Genomic DNA, 18,509 nt, shown 5'->3' on the forward strand with positions numbered 1-18,509 from the left:
AGTCCTCAGTTCTGTTTCACTGGTCTATTTGTAGTTGTGCAAATACTATATTGTCTTAGCTGCTATGAATTTATAATAAATTATATAGGGCAAGTTTCTGCAGCTCCTTCATTTGTTTTAAAAATGGATTCATCACTCTTTAATTATTCCATATAAATTTAAAATCAACTAGTCAAGTTCCACCGAGCATAATTGGAATCTTGATTTGCTTTGTACTGAATTTGTGTATTATTTTAGGAAGGAATTATATCTTTATGATATTGAGTTCTCATATATATAGACATGGTATATATTTCACATATTTATCCTTAATGAATAAAATTTCTAATGTATCTTTTGTGTATTCAGGTATCTTTTGTGTTTCTTTGCTTCTGTGATAGCTGTCTTTTAAAAATTATATTTTTATAATTTTGATGAAGAATGTGATTGTGAACATGAATTTTTTAAAAAGTCCAGCCACCTTGCTAAACTCTCTTATTAATCATCGTAATTTGAGTGTTAGATTATCTTGGATTTTCTATGTAAACCACGCAGCATACTCCTTAAAATTCATGTATTTAGAATTCATATTTTAATTAGGCAATGCAATCAACTCTAAAATTAAAAGTACATTTAAAACATGTACCCTAACACTTTCCTTCTCATTCTTGTCCCCCTTTTCACTCAGTTTCTGACCGTTCACCTCTCATAGGTAACCACGATTATTAATTTTCCGATTTTTCCAGAGCTTCTTTGTGCCACACAGGCAAGCATAGTTTAGATTCTTTTTACTCTCTTCTATTCGCAAATATAGCAAATTATGGAAAGAGTTCTGCACCTTGCCTTTCTCCCTTAGTTATAGCTGGAAAAATAAAAAAATGAAAAGCCTCTTTAATAGCAAAAGGGGAGGGGAAACGAAGTGTCGAGCTAGCAAACGACAGAGTCTATCAGGGAGGTGGCTAGAGAGGCCCGGAAGTGGCTTCTGTGCCCCGCCTTGCGGGTGGTTTGCTAGTTTCGAGCACTTTGTGAGTATGGGGTGAGTAGCGGACGCCAGTTGGGCGTCCGCCTTCCACTGTGGGGTTAAATCTCATCCCGCGGCTCTCCTCCTGTCGGTCCTGCAGTTTTTTTGTCCCCTGGTAGAGGTGCGTTTGCAGGGGTGTGTGTGTGTGTGTGTGTGTGAATTTGTGGAGAGAGGCCCTTCCCTCCCCAATTCCTGCAGCCTCGGCTCCCAAGGACGGAGACCCCTGCGAGAAGCCGTGGGGGAAGGAGGGGCGCTCTGCGTCTGAACGAAGTGGTGCTCGGCGTTCCCTCGTAGAGCCCAATATGAGTGTCCCTTGTTTAGAGCCGTTACCGAGTGTCTGGGTCGGTTCTTGAGGGTGTCTGGAGACAGGATGCATGGGTCACATAGACAAGCCTCGAAAATGGGAGCCGTTACATTTTTGCACTGCCTGGTAACAAGGTCAGTTTCAAGGTCTTTAAATTATTCTGTGGTACTGGCCAAGAGCCGGAACGTTGGAGTCAGATTACCTGATTCGAATCCTGCCTCTGCCACTTATTGGCTTGTGTGACTTTTCACTAGTTCCTAACCTCTCTCTGCCTCATTTTACTATTTTGCAAAATGGGGATAATATTCCTTAACTCACTGGGTTGTTGTGAGGATTGAATGCATTAATATGTGTAAGGTGCAGAGTAAGCATGATTTAAAGATTTGCTTTTATTAGTAGTACCATTATTATTTATAACTATGATGACACATTATCTTTACTGGTTTTTGTACGGTTGCTTTCAATTTTAGTGTCATTCATCAATTCACTTTGTAATGGATTATTTCTATATTTTAGGAGGGAAAAATAAGATACTCTGAAAAAGAGCCTATCCCAAAGCAAAGACCAAAACTGGTTTGTGTTGTACGTTGTGATACTCAAACTCCCAAAGGCTTTAAGATTCGGGGGTACCTTTTCCTTGGCTGGAGAGTAGGAGGAACAATAGAAGTTTGTAATAGTGAAAAAGGACGAGGACCCCTGGTTTTAGCAAAAATCTGGTGTCCTGCTTAGTGCTGGAGATGCACCAGTTTTTGAGCTTCCAGGAACGCCCTAGCCTGAAACTGGCTTCATACTAACACCCTTCATTTCAACCCAACTTCGACAGGGTTAACTCTCTTTTCTAGACTTGTAACTCTTTTCTGTTAATGAGAAACTTTCCTTTCCTTATCGTCAGTATATTTACTGATTTGATAAATAATTTGGGTTTGCAACCAATTTCCCAATCTTGTGCCTTCCCACTGTGATCAATTTGGCTCAGATCCAAGTAGCGTCCAGGTAGTGAAACCTAAATGGAGTTTGTGGAATAAATGATATAAATGTATCAGTGTTGTTTACCTGCCATAGACTTCCTCCCTTTCCCACCGTGGACACCCTCCTCATTCCACTTGGGCTCCAGATTCACTCTGGGTTGGGCTATGGCTCTCTCTTGCCTTCTTTGACCCTACCTTAATGCTTTTTGACTGTATTATTCAGGAAGAAAGGAAGTTAGGACTTTGTTCAATTTTCTAAAATTTTGGAGAGAAATTTAAACACATTTAATTGTAGAGAGAATGTTACAGTGAACACCAATATAACCATGACTCGGCTTCAGCCATCATCTTCTGGTCATTTTCATTCTTCTTTTCCCTCCTTTCCCCTGTCTTTCCTTCCCTTCTCCTCCTCCTTCCCTTCTGTCTTCCTCCTTCCCTTTTACTTGTTCCCTCTTTCCCTCTCTCCTTTTTTTCCCTCTCCCTCCTTTGTCTTCCTTTCCCTCCCTCCCTCTCCCCCTCTTTCTTTATTTCTTTTTTTTCCTCATTACATCCCTCCTCTCTTTCATTTTATAACAAATTGCAGATGGAAACATTTTAATTCACTCACAAGTACAAGTACTTCAGTGTCAATTTCTTATATATAAGGACTTTTATCTTGATATAATCATAGTATCATCACACGCAACAAAATTGACTAATTCCTTGATATCATTATCTTGATTTTCAAATAATTGTCTCAAATATTTTTACAGTTTTTTTTTTTTTTTTTACAGTCTTTTTACAGTTGTTTTCAGTGGGGTCCAAATATGGTTCACCATTTGCATTTATTTGATAAGTCTGTTCAGTCTCCTAATCTATTGACTGTTCCCATTCCCTCCCACTCCTTTTGGTAAAAATACCATTTATTTGTTGAGGAACTTGAACCTTCTGTTTTATAAAATGCCTCACATTCTGGATTTGGTCGATTGCTTCTTTTTAGTATCTTTAACTTATTAGATCTCAAACTCAGCTGCACATTAGAATCACCTAGAAAGTTTTAAAAGTTATTGATGCTGAGTCCCATCCCCAGAGAGTGATTTAATTGATTTTTTTTTTTCATTGCTATCTCCACCTCCCAGGCTCAAGTGATTCTCATGCCACAGCCTCCCAAGTAGCTGGGATTACAGGTGTGTACCACCACGCCCAGCTAATTTTTGTATTTTCAGTAGAGACAGGGTTTCGTCATATTGGCCAGACTGTTCTTGAACTCCTGACTCCAGGCAATCTGCCTCAGCCTCCCAAAGTGCTGGGATTACAGGTGTGAGCCACTGCACCCAGCCTGATTGATCTTGATTGTACCCAAGGCATTAGGAGTTTTAAAAGTTCCCTAGTGATTCTAATATGTAACAAAGTTTGAAAGCCTTTAATATAATTTTTTCCTATATTTTGCCTGTACACTGGTATTTGGATCTAAAGACTAGATTAGATTTAGGGTCACTTATTTTGGTATTATTAGCTCATGTAGCAGTGCCCCAGATCTCTTGTGGCAGCTTATTAGGAGGAAGTGTTTTCTGGTACTTTTCATTTGTAACAATCAATGGGTTCTCTCAGTTTCCTAATTTCCTTCTATTCCCTACCATCCTTTGAACTATAGAGAGTTGGCCTGAGGAATAGAGGTTCAGGATACAGATTTGGAATTGTTTTTCCCTTTGTAACCTCTACCAGCCTTACTTTTTTTTTTGAGACGGTCTTGCTCTGTTGCCAGGCTGGAGTGCAATGGCACGATCTTGGCTCACTGCAACCTCTGTCTCCCAGGTTCAAGCAATTCTGCTGCCTCAGCCTCCCAAGTAGCTGGGACTACAGGCGCCTGCCACCACGCATGCCCAGCTAATTTTTGTATTTTTAGTGGAGACGGGGTTTCACCATGTTGGCCAGGATGGTCTCGATCTCTTGACTTTGTGATGCGCCCACCTTGGCCTCGCAAAGTGTTGGGATTACAGGCGTGAGCCACCGCGCCCGGCGCAGCCTTACATTTTCTAGCCTCTCCATTCCACTGAGTAAAGACAGACTTACTGACATCTGAGTCCAGTCAAATAATTTTGCAGTCACTCACTTCTAGTTTAAAATCTAGTCCCAGCTGGTTCACAGGAATCTCAGGTTTCCCTTCCCTCTTAGATCAGGCCCAGGTCTCATGGCTTCTGGGATAGGCTGTCTTTCAGAATATCTTACTTTTCCCTCCTAAAATATAGAAATCATCCATTACAAAGTAATGACTCTGAGGAAACCTGGTGGCTGGTGCTATTGTTTCTAGAGAATACCATACTGAGGAAGGAGTAGATTAGGAAGCAAGAAAATCAGTTTGATTTGGGGCATATTGAATTGGATTTGTTTGCAAGATTTCCATATAGGACTATCTGGGAGGCAGCTCAGGATAGGCATCAGGAGTCTACAGCCTAGAAATAGAAGTTAAAACCTTGCAAGTGATTAAACATAGCTCTGGGGAAGACTGTGGATAGAGAAAAGAAAAGGTCAAGAACAGAACCACCAGGCCTACTCTTATTTAAAAAAAGAAAGACCAGTGAATTATACTATTAGCCAATATGTATATGGTACTTACCACTGTCATGCCAAGTGTCAGGTTCCAGCCCATACTGAGGTCCGAGGGGAGTTGTTGGATAGGTGGCAGATAGTTGAAAGAACACTTGGGGCTGTAGACAGGTAAAATATGATTTTAGTCAGCAGCAGCTACTGCAGCTCTCACACTGTCTGCCTCTGTCTCGGGTGCCTCCTCCGACCACAGCCCTTCTCAGCAACCGGCTCTGTGGCTTTTGCCACTCCCACACTTACAGCTGTACTCCTTGGCACACTTGTTAATTCCTGGCTCCCCTCTGTCGGTCTGCAAGACAGCCAGTTCTCTCTTCCAAGGTCAGCAGTTTTTCCCTCTCTCTCTGGGCATGAGTCCTATGTACAGTGTCAGCAGGGCAGTTATACCATTTACACACAATAGTGGCTGTGAGCCAAGTATGAGCTTACACAAACAGGTTATATAACAAGTGGAGTGGTGCGCCTGCGTTCGAGACTCGCTGAGTCACACTGGCCTGCATATCTGCCTCAGCCTGTTCTTGACCAAAGCACATCCATTTTTACCTTACACTCCACCCCCTTGGCCAAGGGAGACATAAGTTTTTAGGTACACAGGCCCAATATATAGGTTTGGCACGCAGGCCTGACATATACACTTTAGGCACCCAGGGCTGATACATACACACAGGCTTGACACGTAAGTCTGACACATAGGCTCTGGGCACACAGGCCCAGTGTATACATAGAGGCTTGACACATAAGCTGTAGGCACTTGGGCCACAGTAGTAATACAGGGAGCAATAATTTCAGGTTATAGTAGGCAACCACCCCATGGTGATGTTACCCCGATGTTGCTTTATATATTAAGCCAGGTTTTTTGCTTCCCTACCTTTAGCGGCATTGGGGCAGGCAACAACAGGTTACCGTTTGTCCCCATACCTGGTTAGAGGAAGTCATCCTTTCTCCCATAGGTCTGGCCACATGGCCTGGCCCTACATGGGTCAGTGACTAACCACTTCTGTAACTTCTAGGTAGTTAGCCACAAGGTTAAGCCTTGATAAACTGCCCAGCTATTGGTGCAGATTACCATAGGTGTCACCTTCTTGGTGATCATCATTTACATTGCCCTGAGTTCAGCTTATTAGCTACTTTGTCCACACCTGGTATCAAACCGTAGGGTGTCAGTACTAGGCTGGGCTTCAACAGCAGTCCAGGCAGCAGTAGCACCCTGGCTAGACCTATCTGTGTACCACGCCCTATTGGGAATGCAGGGATGCCCTTCCTTAAAAGATGAAGGCTCAGGGTCTAGGGGTGCCTCAGGTCCCATAGCCTTATCTTGCATTAGGATAGTAGGTACTAAGACTTCTTGTAATTGTGCTGCTAAGGGACTTGACTTAGCATACTTTGCTGTTCCGTGTAGGCTTAGGCACCCCACTTTGCAAAAGTGGATGTCTGTGCCATCCCAGTGTGCAGGTTGTTACCTATGAGCATACCTACCCTACTGTTGGGTAAGTCATGCACACAACGACTGTAGCCCGTCCTGCCAGGCTGTCATGAGTCTAAAGGGCAGCATATGCAGTTACTAACTCCTCTGTCAAGGAATACCGGAGCTCAGCTCCCTTTCAAAGTTGGGATGAAAAGTCTACTGGCATTCTAAAGAGCTCTGTGCAATGCCATAAGCCCCAGTCAAAAATATCTGTGGTCACATGCACATCAAGTTTAAATGGATGCCCCTGATCAGCTACCCATAGGGCTTGTGCCTGCTGAATAGCCTGTTTGGCTGCCAGGAAGGTGGTTTCAGCCGCATCATCCCAATTCCAGGCAAGAGGCTGCGTTGCTGCTTCTAAATCTGTAAGAGAATCAGAGGTTAATATAATAACATCATTAATAAGATCATGACATATGTTGGGGCTATGCATATATCCCTGCAGCAACACTGTGAAAGTCCATCATCATCCTCCCATGAAGGCAAAGTGTTCCTGGCTCTCTGGAGCAATGTCCATTAAGAGGAATGCATTGGCCAAGTCCACCACACAGTGGCACCATCCCAGTTCTGTTGTCAGGTGGTCTATCAAATCCATGATAGATGGCACAGCTGCCAAGCTGTGCAAAACATCCACCCCAGCCTGTCCTCAGGCATGGGAGAGACATACACAGTGCATAAGCGGGGAGCCAAGCGGCCGATGCCAAGGTCCGAAGGTACAGGTTTCACTTTCACTGACCAGCTTTCATAACTGTCAATAAATGCAGCTCTGCCCGGAAACTGATTCAGGTTTAGGGACCAGTAGATTGCCGAGTCCACATATGGCGTTTGGTTGTCCGTTGTCCCCCTAAGTCCGGCACCTTGGCCAGTTCCCAATCAAACAGGAAAGGCTTTACATTTCTGCCTGACTGCAGCAGGTAATCTTTGAGCTGGAACGCTCCGGCGGGACCGAGTCACCCAGCAATGTCCTTTTCACAAATGACTTGCACAAGTCTGTATACGACTGCCATCTACTGACAGTTTCTGGTATTTCACTGGCATCAGTCCACACTGTAATTAAAGAAGCCAGCTTTTCCATCTCAGAGGCGGAGCAGGAAATGGATCAGCTCCTTTGTCCCAGAGAGAGAGAATTCAGGCAGGGAGGGGCTCCCCCAGATGCTACTGGCACTGCTTACATAACTCCCGCAACTCAGTGGGGGTACAAACACTATATGAAATGTGCTTCACTATGGTAGGGGGTCTCTAGGCCCACCCTTGGGGCCCAGTGGCTGTTCATGCTCTATTTTCTGGCAGACCACTGGGTGAGCCTGTAATGGAGGTTCTTCCTCCTCCCTGCGTTGCGTCCAGCAGAGACTGGGCATGCACTTCTTGCAGCACAGTCACAAATGCCCATCTGACTCTGTTGGCAAAGGCACACTCCTCAGTGCTGTGCACTTCCAGGTGCTTCAGCTCCTTCTCCACACTTGTGGAGGGCCTGTCCAGTGTCGCCCATGTTTCCACCAGAGCCCATCCTCGCACCACGGCTGCCACTGGGTGCCACAGCTCATGCTGTGGCTGCATAGCCGGCCCGGGAGCCTGGGAGCTGGAGACCCACTCACCTCATCCTGCCCACTATGCCAAATGTCAGGTTCAAGCCCCAGCTGAGGTCTGAGGGGAGTAGGTGGATGCGGGGGCAGGGAGCTGGAAGAACACTCGAGAGACAGCAGGTAGATGGGACATGGCTTTACTCAGCAGCTCTTTCACAGTGTCAGTGCTGCATTTATACACCTCACAACAGTGTCTTAGAGCCAGGTGATGAGCCTCCCCAGGTTATGGCTACATAACTGTGATTGTATAATGCACGGAATTGTGTGCCTGCGCTCCAATCCCACTGAGTCATGCAGGATGTTTACCTTGGCCTATGCCTGCCTGGCTGCAGCACAGCCATGTTCCTTATGTCCACATACCAGGCACTGTTATACGGACGTTATACACTCACTTAATGCTTACAATGGCCCTATCTACTATCACTATCCCTATTACAGATAAGGAAAGGGAGGCACAGAGCTAGTAGGTAGTAAAACCAGGATGATGACGACCTCAGGAAACCTGGGTTCAGAACACTTAACCAGATTATGATGGGAGGTGAGAAGAACCAGGAAGGAGGAAAGCAGGAGAAGGAAGGTTCTTGAAACAAAGGACAAGTGAGTTTCTGGAAGTGGGCAGTATCCTCAGCCCAGTTGCCTGATAAGAGGCCATGGAAAATGGGAATTGAGGGAAGTCTCTTTGGTTACTTCTGCAGGCGAAATCTTAGTGGTGTTGGCAATTTGCAGCCTACAGTGTGTGGAAGGCTTAGTAGGAGGTGAGGACTAGAATCAGGGACTGAGGGCTTTTTTTCAAGTTCAGTCTTGAAAGGGAAGAAAGAGAGTGGCAGACTGAGGAGGTGGCGAAGACCAGGGGCAGCCTGTGCTCTCTCCAGGGCAAGGGCTTGGTGATGTTTTCAGCTTCCTTGATGTTTCTGAAACTGAAGGGCCTCCAGCCCATGGATCAGAAGAACCTGCAGAAACCCTACTTTCAGCTGACTTTTAATGTGAATATTTTGCCAGTTTTTTGGGCAAGTGTCACATCAGATATAACTGAAGGTCTCACTAGCAGGCAGCCAAGGTTTGTTAATTCAGTCCTATTTCTTTTGGTCCAGGGCCTTCTATCCTTCTTCTTCCCCTCACTGCAGTACCTTGACCACAGATAAGACCTGGTACAGCCATCCTTCATTATCTATGGGGGATTCATTCCAGGATCTCCACTGATACCAAAAGTTGTGGATGCTCGAGACTTACATAAAATGGCATATGGTATTTGCCTATAACCTACACACATCCTCCTGTATACTTTTTTTTTAAAGAGATGGAGTCTCTACACTGTTACCCAGGCTGGAGTACAGCAGCACAATCATAGCTTACTGCATCCTTGAACTCCTGGGCTCTCAGGTGATCCTCCTGCCTCTTCCTCCTGAGTAGCTGGGACTGCAGTAGTGTGGCACCAGGCTCAGCTTCTCTTGTACACTTTAAATCATCTCTAGATTACTTATAAACCAAATACAATATAAATGCTTTGTAAATCCTTGTTATATTGTATTTTTATTTGTATTTTTTAATTGTTGTTTTTGTTATTTTTTTCCCAGATATTTTCCAGCTGTGGTTAATTGAACCTCTTGATGCAGAACCTGCAGATATAGAATCAATTGTATTAGTTTTCTATTGCTGTATAACATTTACCTCAAATTTATCAGCTTAAAACAAAATCTGGGCTGGGTGCAGTGGCTCATGTCTTTAATCCCAGCACTTTGGGAGGCCGAGGCAGATCTTTTGAGGTCAGGAGTTCAAGATCAGCCTGGTGAACATAGTGAAACCCCATCTCTACTAAAAATACAAAAATTAGCTGGGCATGGTGGTACACGCCTATAATCCCAGCTACTTGGGAGGCTGAAGCAGGAGAATCTTTTGAACATGGGAGGTGGAGGTTGCAGTGAGCTGAGATCATGCCATTGCGCTCCAGCCTGGGCGACAGGGCGAGACTCTGTCTCAAAATAAACAAGCAAAAAAAAGAAAAAATCAGCTTGTTTGTTCCAGTTCTCTAGGTCAGAAGGCCAGGCAGGCTCAGCTGAGTTCAGTATTAGGGTCTTCCCAGGCCAAAGCCAAAGAGTTGGTAGGGCTGGGCTCTTATCTGGAAGCTCTGAGAGGAATCTACTTATGAGGTCATTGAGGTTGTCGGTAGAATTCAGCTCCTTGGGATCAGTCCAGTCAGTCTGGACTTGCTATCTCATATTGAAAATCCTGAGGATTAGGGCAGGAAATCGTTAGAGTCGTCTTAGAATTTAGACAACCACAGACCTGCTTGTTAATGGGATAACTCTGAGCAAGTCACTGAGAGGAGCTTCCTAGAGAGACCAGGAAGTGCCCTGGGTCCTCACCAATTTCAGTTTTTTTCCTGATTAGTCCGGGGCTTGGGAATGTCCAGGATCACCCCAGGACATCCTTTGGAACCTTACTGTGGGATTCAGGCTTGGAGTGGTGTAGAGGATTAAGCTGCAGAACCATTGAACGTGGAGAAATTTCTGCAGCAGTTCCCCAGAGATGTCTCTGGGCCCCTGGGCAGGAGAGAAGGGACTACTTGCAAGTTTACTGGTTAATAATTATTTCCCACCTTTCAGGAATCTTCTGCAGAAATAGCGCTGGAAGCTAGAGTGAGGCCTGAGTACTGCCTTGGCCCAGGATGGCTAGAGAATTAAGTGAAAGCACAGCCCTGGATGCCCAGCCTACAGAAGACAAGATGGAGCTTCTGGTCATAAAGGTGGAGGAAGAAGAGGCCGGTTTTCCCAGTAGCCCAGATCTGGGCTCTGAGGGCTCCCGCGAGCGCTTCCGAGGCTTCCGCTACCCGGAGGCTGCAGGTCCCCGCGAGGCGCTGAGCCGGCTCCGAGAGCTCTGCCGACAGTGGCTGCAGCCTGAGATGCACAGCAAGGAGCAGATCCTGGAGCTGCTGGTGCTGGAGCAGTTCCTGACCATCCTGCCTGGGAAACTGCAGAGCTGGGTGCGGGAGCAGCATCCAGAGAGCGGGGAGGAGGTGGTGGTGCTGTTGGAGTATTTGGAGAGGCAACTGGATGAGCCGGCGCCGCAGGTAGAAAGAACTTAGTATCTGAGCGCTGTGGTCTGTTTCCTCCTGAAATCTCAACATCGGAGTGAGGGGCATTCCTTTAAGATCCGGGAGTTCTCCATCTCTTTTTGTACCGTGAACCTCCTTGGCAGTAAGGTGAAGTCCCCAGACTCCTTCTCAGAATACTTTTTTTAAAATACATAAACCATTAAGGGTTACAAAAGAACACAATCATATCAACATACAGTTAGTAAAGTATTAAATTTGTATTAAAGTCATATATGTGTTTTTTTAAATTAGTACACTAAATAAGACCTAGGGACAGGGCTTATAACTGTGATAAGTATCTATTTGCCTGGTTGTAATGTGATGTAAAAACATATACAGGTTCTATTGGTGACAAAGTCCTGGGTCCTGCTTATGCTACTTTGATTTGTTGCTTCCATTCATAATTGAAGGAAATACTTTCTCTTAAAGACCAGTTAAAAATAAGATTAGTTTTTGTCCTGTTCAAGTTCATGGACTCCGTGGGAAGGAGTTCATGGACCACTGGTTATGAACCTATGGTAGAAAATGGGCCTACTTTTACCTCCGTGTTCTTCCCTGTTTTATGAGACTGTGTCCTCTTTGCATCATCCTGTGTCCCTGTGCACACACCCTCAGAGGACCTGTGTGGCGAGAGCCTTCTAAATGGTGAGCTGGATACCAAGGTTCTTGACTCGGGTCTATTGCACCCAAGCCCTGTAACGGTGGAAAGTCAGTGCAAGTCTCTTACCTTCATTCTTTATAAAGGATGTGGGAAATTCTGAGCTGCACATGAGAAAGTAACTTGAAAACTGTAATTTTATAATACTGTAAATGTCTGGAAGTAAACCTGCATTTAATGAGGACATATCATATGCCAGGCCATGTTAGGTGATTTCACATACTGTGATGTTATTTGGGTCCCCCAAATGCTGTAAACTAGAGATTATAATCCCCTTTTCAGATAATAAAAAGTATCAATATTCTCTGAGAATTTTGCACCAGTTTCCAATGGGTTTTCATAAAACACAAATGTATATATGAAGTAGCATAGAGTAATGGTAAGAACATGTGCTTTGGCATCATTCTACCTGAGCTCCCATCCTAGCATTGCCATTTGTTAGCTGCTTAAACTGGCTATGCCTTCATTTCCCTATCAGTAAAATGAGTATAATAATACCTCCCTTATAAGATTGTTGTTTTCTGTGTTAAATGAGTTAACATTTATAATGATCTTGGAAATAGTGCCAGCCACCTAGGTAATTCTATGGAAGTGTTTGATGAATAAATGAAAATAAGAACAAATGATTTCTAGGTTTCAGGTGTTGACCAGGGGCAAGAACTGCTCTGTTGCAAGATGGCATTGTTGACACCAGCCCCAGAGTCACAAAGTAGCCAATTTCAGCTAATGAAGGCTCTGCTCAAGCATGAATCTCTGGGATGCCAGCCCTTACAAGACAGAGGTAAGGATTATTTTCTAGGCAGTATGAATTCTGCAGACTTCATCCAATTTCATTTAAGGATAGCCAACAAAATTCATGGGTGTATATGCCCATGACAGATCAACTCTCATTTAAGACTGAGACTAAAAGGAGTATTTCCAACATAATGATGGAAAACTTTTTCGACCAAGACTGGACATAGTATATAAGATATTAGTAAAACTTAGGTTTGGAAAGAATTGGTTCTTGTTTGGATTTTGTTTTGTTGTGTTGGTTTTTGTTTTCTTGAGACAGGTCTTGCTGTTTCACCAAGGCTGGAGTGTAGTGGCACGATCTCAGCTCACTGCAGCCTCCACCTCCTGGGCTCAAACGATCCTCTCACCTCAGCCTCCTGAGTAGCTGGGACTATAGGTGTGCACCACCATGCCTGGCTAATTTTTTAAAAAAATTTTTGTGGATATGAGGTCTCACCATGTTGCCCAGGCTGGTCTCAAACTCTTGGGCTCAAGTGATCCTTTTGCCTCGGCCCCCCAAGGTGCTGGGATTATAGGTGTAAGCTACCACATTGTGTATACCAGCTACTTGTCTTTGTTCTTCTTTGTTTAACTTGTAATTATGGAGGCCTCCAGTGTGGTGGCCAGTTAGCTCTGGGGATGGAACGGTCAGTGAGACTGTTCTTGTTCCAGTGGAGCTTACATTTAAGTGGGGAAGATGGCAAATAAACACATTAATAATACAATTCGTATGACAGTGGGAAGTCCTATGCAGAAAGTAAACAGAATTTGTAAAGCCAACCAGCCAATCTCATAAATTATAGGACTATTGCAAATTAAAGGGTATAAATCTTCTAAATCCTGGGTCTGTTATTAAAGTAATACGAAATTCACTGCATAGGAAATGGCTGTATGTTCTGAGATGTCCTTTCATGTGTCTTAAACACATGTACAAGTTCCCAAGACACACATCACTGGGATGTTCTAGCCAACATGAGATCTTTATTTTTCAACAGAGGTTCTAGCCTAAACCACCTGTTTTGTGCCCCTTTAAAAATTTGCTTCCTGAAGTTATATAAGGAATATATGAGGAATATACGTGCTTCCTGAAGTTATATAAGGAATAATAAGGAAACCTGAAGTTCTTTACTTTCCTGTAAAGCCAGACCCTTACTCTGCTTTTCATAGCCCAGCTTCGTCTGACTCCTCTTAGCTTTTCAAATCCAAAGTGAAAAGCACCTTAACAGCTACTAAGGACATACTCGCCCAAAATCCGATTTTTCCTCCTATATCTAGCAAAATTCAAAGGATCTTCAAATGGAAAACTTTTTTATTTTTATGTTCTTTTTATTTCACAACTGCTAACAAGGATCCTGCCTTTTTGCATTGTTTTCATGTATCTGCAGAGCACAACAGGTATGTTTAGCTATAGGATTGCAGCAGGTAGGGACAAAGAATTTTGGAAAGGAGTACACTCTGTATAAACTTGTTTGGCAGGAATTTATTTATTTAGAGAGAGAGGGTCTTAGTTTGTTGCCCAGGCTAGAGTGCAGTGGCCCAATCACAGCTCATTGCAGCTTCAGACTCCTGGGCTCAATCACGTGAGACAGGAATCTATTAATCCAGTTATTTAACTTAGATTCCACAAGGCAGGGAGGCTGAATGCCAAGGTACATCTCATACAGAGCTTCTTTCCTTCTTAGTTCTCCAGGTCCCTGTGCTTGCCCATGGAGGGTGCTGCAGAGAAGATACAGTGGTAGCTTCTAGGCTTACTCCAGAGTCCCAGGTGAGCTGGAGCCCCTATCCCTCCCCCAGTGCCCCTCACTACTGTTGAGCTTCCTGTGAAGACTCCTTACTCCCCATTCACCTGTACTCCCATCCTAGATCCTCCATACAGATCTCAAATGGGATCTGCATTTTCTCATCTATCTTGAGGTTATCATTAACTTTATTTAGGTGCCCACTTAAGAGGCTTTTCCTGTTTATTACTAGCTCTTGACAGGGATGGGGATTGGGGGTGCTTCCCAGATCTTCCCTACTCCACCAGTTTGGTCAGCCCCTTCTTCAATAGGATTACCTACTGTTTTAGGGGTTGTTGAAAGTGGAAGATGTGGCCCTGACCGTCACCCCTGAATGGACACAGCAGGATTCATCTCAGGGGAATCTCTATAGAGATGAAAAGCAGGAGAACCATGGCAGCCTGGTCTCCCTGGGTAAGACTAAAGGACACTAATTTCTGTTAAGGTTTCTTGGCATTCTTTGTGCATTAGAACCTGTTGAGTTGTTGGAAGCTGTTGAGCCCTATTGTGTTTGGATTCACAATCACCATTTCTGAAAACCTGTTACTGACTAGCTCCTTACTCCTTTTTTGTTGTTGTTTTTGAGAGATAGGGTCTTGCTCAGTCACTCGGGATAGAATGCAGTGGAACAATCATGGCTCACTGCAGCCTCAACTTTTTGGGCTAAAGTGATCCTCTTACCACAGCCTCCCAAACCGCTGGGACTAAAGGCATGCATCACCATGCTTGGCTAATTTTTTAATTTTTATTTTTTGTCGAGATGGAATTTTGCCATGTTGCCCAGGCTGGTCTCAAACTCCAGGGCTCAAGCAATCTTCCTGCCTTGGCCCCTCAAAATGCTGGAATTACAGGCATGAGCATGAGCTACTGCACCCAGCCTGCTTATCCCTTCTGACCTTGCTTTCTCCTCTCCCTGCCAGTATTCTAGTTGAGTTAAATGGGTTGAAGACAATACAGTCCCAAGTACAGGTTTGCCTCATAGGAGATGCCCAGTAAATGATGATGTACTCTTTCCTGATCCTATCCCTGACTGAAGAGGAAAGTTGGCGGGCCTCTTTAGAAAATGGGCCTTGGGACCATAGATTGTGAGAGTTAGAGGTGTTCTTAGACATTGACTATAGACCCTGACCTCAGAGATGAGGGTGCAGAGGCTGAGAAGACTGCCTGACTTGTCTGAGGCCACGTAGCTCATTGGTGGCATAAAATTCACAGCACTGAATCCAGTTCTGTTTGGGGACCCTGCCTCTGCCTGGGATATGAGCCGAGACAACTGTCTTTATTGTTTCATTGATCAGTGCCCAATTTCTGAGTCTCCACTTTCACTGTTTCATTTCTTTCTTTCTTTCTTTTTTTTTTTTTTTTTTTGAGATTGAGTCTTACTCTGTCACCCAGGCTGGAGTGCAGTGGTGCAATCTTGGCTCACTGCATCCTGTACCTCTCATATTCAAGCTATTCTCCTGCTTCAGCCTCCTGACTAGCTGGGCTTATAGGCACCCACCACCATGCCTGGCTAATTTTTGTTTTTTTAATAGAGATGGGGTTTCACCATGTTGACCAGGCTGGTTTTGAACTCCTGACCTCAAGTGATCTGCCAGCCTCAGCCTCCCAATCGCTGTTTCTCAAAGGTATTTCAGAAATCCTTCCACTTGCTCCATTTAATGTCACTTTCTGTTCAACTCTTTTAGTATCTAATCCTAGATGCATGGCCCTGCCTTGCTATTCTTAGAACTTAGAACGACCACATATATCCCCAGCATAGTCCTGGATCCTCACCATCTTCCACCCACTCCCTCCACTCCCAGTGTGTACCTTTCCAATGGCCCCATTCCCATTCTTAGGTCTCCCTCCTCCCCAGCACTCCTGTTCTCCCCTTTTATTCCCATTCTTATTCTAGCACTTAAATCCTTATCCCAGGCATTTATAGACCTCTGTAATTCTTGCCTCCCTGGTACTCATCACAGAGCTTTCCTTCCATGGCAGGGCATAACCCACAATTGCCGGTTATTTGTTATTTCAGGTGGTGAAAAACAGACTAAGGGCAGGGACTTGCCTCCAGCTGAGAAGCTTCAAGAAAAGGAGCATGGGAAGATATTGTGCCACCTGAGGGAAGACATTGTCCAGATTCCTACATGTGCAGAAGCTGGTGAACAGGAGGGCAGGTTACAAAGAAAGCAGAAAAATGCCACGGGAGGGAGGCGGCACATCTGCCATGAATGTGGAAAGAGTTTTGCTCAAAGCTCAGGCCTGAGTAAACACAGGAGAATCCACACTGGTGAGAAACCCTACGAATGTGAGGAGTGTGGCAAGGCCTTCATTGGGAGCTCTGCCCTCGTCATTCATCAGAGAGTCCACACTGGTGAGAAGCCATATGAGTGTGAAGAATGTGGTAAGGCCTTCAGTCACAGCTCAGACCTTATCAAGCACCAGAGAACCCACACTGGGGAGAAGCCCTATGAGTGTGATGACTGTGGGAAGACCTTCAGCCAGAGCTGCAGCCTCCTTGAACATCACCGAATCCACACTGGGGAGAAGCCGTATCAGTGCAGTATGTGTGGCAAAGCCTTTAGGCGAAGTTCACATCTCCTGAGACATCAGAGGATCCATACTGGGGATAAAAATGTTCAGGAACCTGAGCAGGGAGAGGCCTGGAAAAGTAGGACGGAAAGCCAGTTGGAAAATGTTGAAACTCCCATGTCTTATAAATGTAATGAGTGTGAAAGAAGTTTCACTCAGAATACAGGCCTCATTGAACATCAAAAAATCCACACTGGTGAGAAACCCTATCAGTGTAATGCATGTGGAAAAGCCTTCACCCGAATTTCATACCTTGTTCAACATCAGAGAAGCCACGTAGGGAGAAACATCCTATCACAGTGACCCATGCTATACATGCCAGAGTTGGTGCTCATTTGTCACTGATCTGAAGCCACTCCCCCTGGAGTCTCGACTATAGGAATTGTGGGCTGGGCTTTATTTACCACTACACATTATCAGGTGTTAGAAAATATAGACTGGGTTAGACAAATTATCTTCCAAGTTCTAGAAGGTGTTTGGAATCAAAACATATTTGATAGGAGGCTATGGGAGAGTTGTCTAGAATAGGTAAGACCTGAAATGGTTTGTTCTCTCATCCATTTATTGAATTAAATGGATGTTTAGACTGGCTACTTGCCCTAAACCAGCACTTTGTGGTGTCTGTTGGGTGGATGGTTGTGATTTGGGGGCTGCTTCTCTGACCATTCCTTTGGACTGTAATGAATCCTCCACAGTTGGTCAGATTCACAAAGTCTTATATCCCCTCTGTGCCTTTTCCACAGGTGCTAATAAATGTTTATTGAATGTACCAGTGAGATTACCTTCATAGATCTGAAAATCTGATGTTGTCCAGGTTTCTGAAGAACTTCTCGCCAAGGCCATTTGTGCTTGTGTCCAATTCTCTGACCTAGATTGTGACTCAATCTAGTGCATTTCTTACCAAGTACATAGGCAGAGCAGAGGTGATGGCAGGGTTACTGTGATTGAAAGAATCCATTTTTTTGTTTGTTTGTTTTTGAGACAGAGTCTTGCACTGTCTCCCAGGCTGGAGTGCAGTGGCACCATCTCAGTTCACTACAACCTCCGCCTCCTGGGTTCAAGCGATTCTCCTGCCTCAGCCTCCTGAGTAGCCAGGACTACAGGCGTGTGCCACCACACCTGGCTAATTTTTTATATTTTTGGTAGAGACAGGGTTTCACCATGTTAGCCAGGATAGTCTCGATCTCCTGACCTCGTGATCCTCCTGCCTCAGCCTCCCAAAGTGTTGGCATTATAGGCGTGAGCCACCATGCCCGGCCAAGAATCCATATTTCTTTACCAGACTAGGAATTCTATTCTAGTGCAAATGCCTTAAACAACTTATCACTAAATCATTATGAATGTGTGCCATCCATGGAATTGCATTTTTTTTTTTTTTAATATGAGGTCTCACTGTGTTGCCCAGGCTGGTCTCGACATCCTGGGCAATCCTCCTGCCTCACCCTCTCAAAGCTCTAGAATTACAGGTGTGAGCCACCATGCCCAGCCCAAATTTCATTCTTTAATGTTTTCCTGTTGCTACTCTTTAAGAAAAAACTTACCTATTCAGACAGTGTGAAAATCAGTCATCAAGTCAGAATAAAATGATAAATATTCTAATGCTCCATATCTTAGTTCTCTCCATTTAGTTCTCTTGGGCCTAACCAATGCCTGCTAAAACAATAGACACTATCCTGCCCCACCCTACTACCCAGCATACACTGTATAGTAAACTGCAGCAAAACTTATTCC

General features: G+C 44.5%; 1 protein-coding gene across 3 annotated transcripts; it reads left to right on the forward strand.

Annotated features, from left to right (window-relative positions):
- The first annotated feature begins 953 nt into the window (after window positions 1–953).
- ZKSCAN3 (zinc finger with KRAB and SCAN domains 3) lies at window positions 954–17,547 on the forward strand. Of its 3 annotated transcripts, XM_025383230.1 has the most exons (7): window positions 990–1,121; window positions 1,322–1,438; window positions 10,507–10,970; window positions 12,286–12,433; window positions 14,109–14,191; window positions 14,495–14,618; window positions 16,222–17,547. In XM_025383230.1, the coding sequence occupies exons 3-7, from the start codon at window positions 10,569–10,571 to the stop codon at window positions 17,079–17,081; spliced, it is 1,617 nt and encodes a 538-aa protein (XP_025239015.1). In that variant the 5' UTR covers window positions 990–1,121; window positions 1,322–1,438; window positions 10,507–10,568; the 3' UTR covers window positions 17,082–17,547. The 3 variants fall into 3 exon arrangements, with proteins under 3 accessions (XP_025239014.1, XP_025239015.1, XP_025239016.1); XM_025383229.1 differs by lacking the exon at window positions 1,322–1,438 and having other exon boundaries at window positions 954–1,121; XM_025383231.1 differs by lacking the exons at window positions 1,322–1,438; window positions 10,507–10,970.
- The last annotated feature ends 962 nt before the right edge of the window (window positions 17,548–18,509 follow it).

This window comes from Theropithecus gelada, chromosome 4, assembly GCF_003255815.1.
Source record: "Theropithecus gelada isolate Dixy chromosome 4, Tgel_1.0, whole genome shotgun sequence".
Lineage (NCBI taxonomy): Eukaryota > Metazoa > Chordata > Mammalia > Primates > Cercopithecidae > Theropithecus > Theropithecus gelada.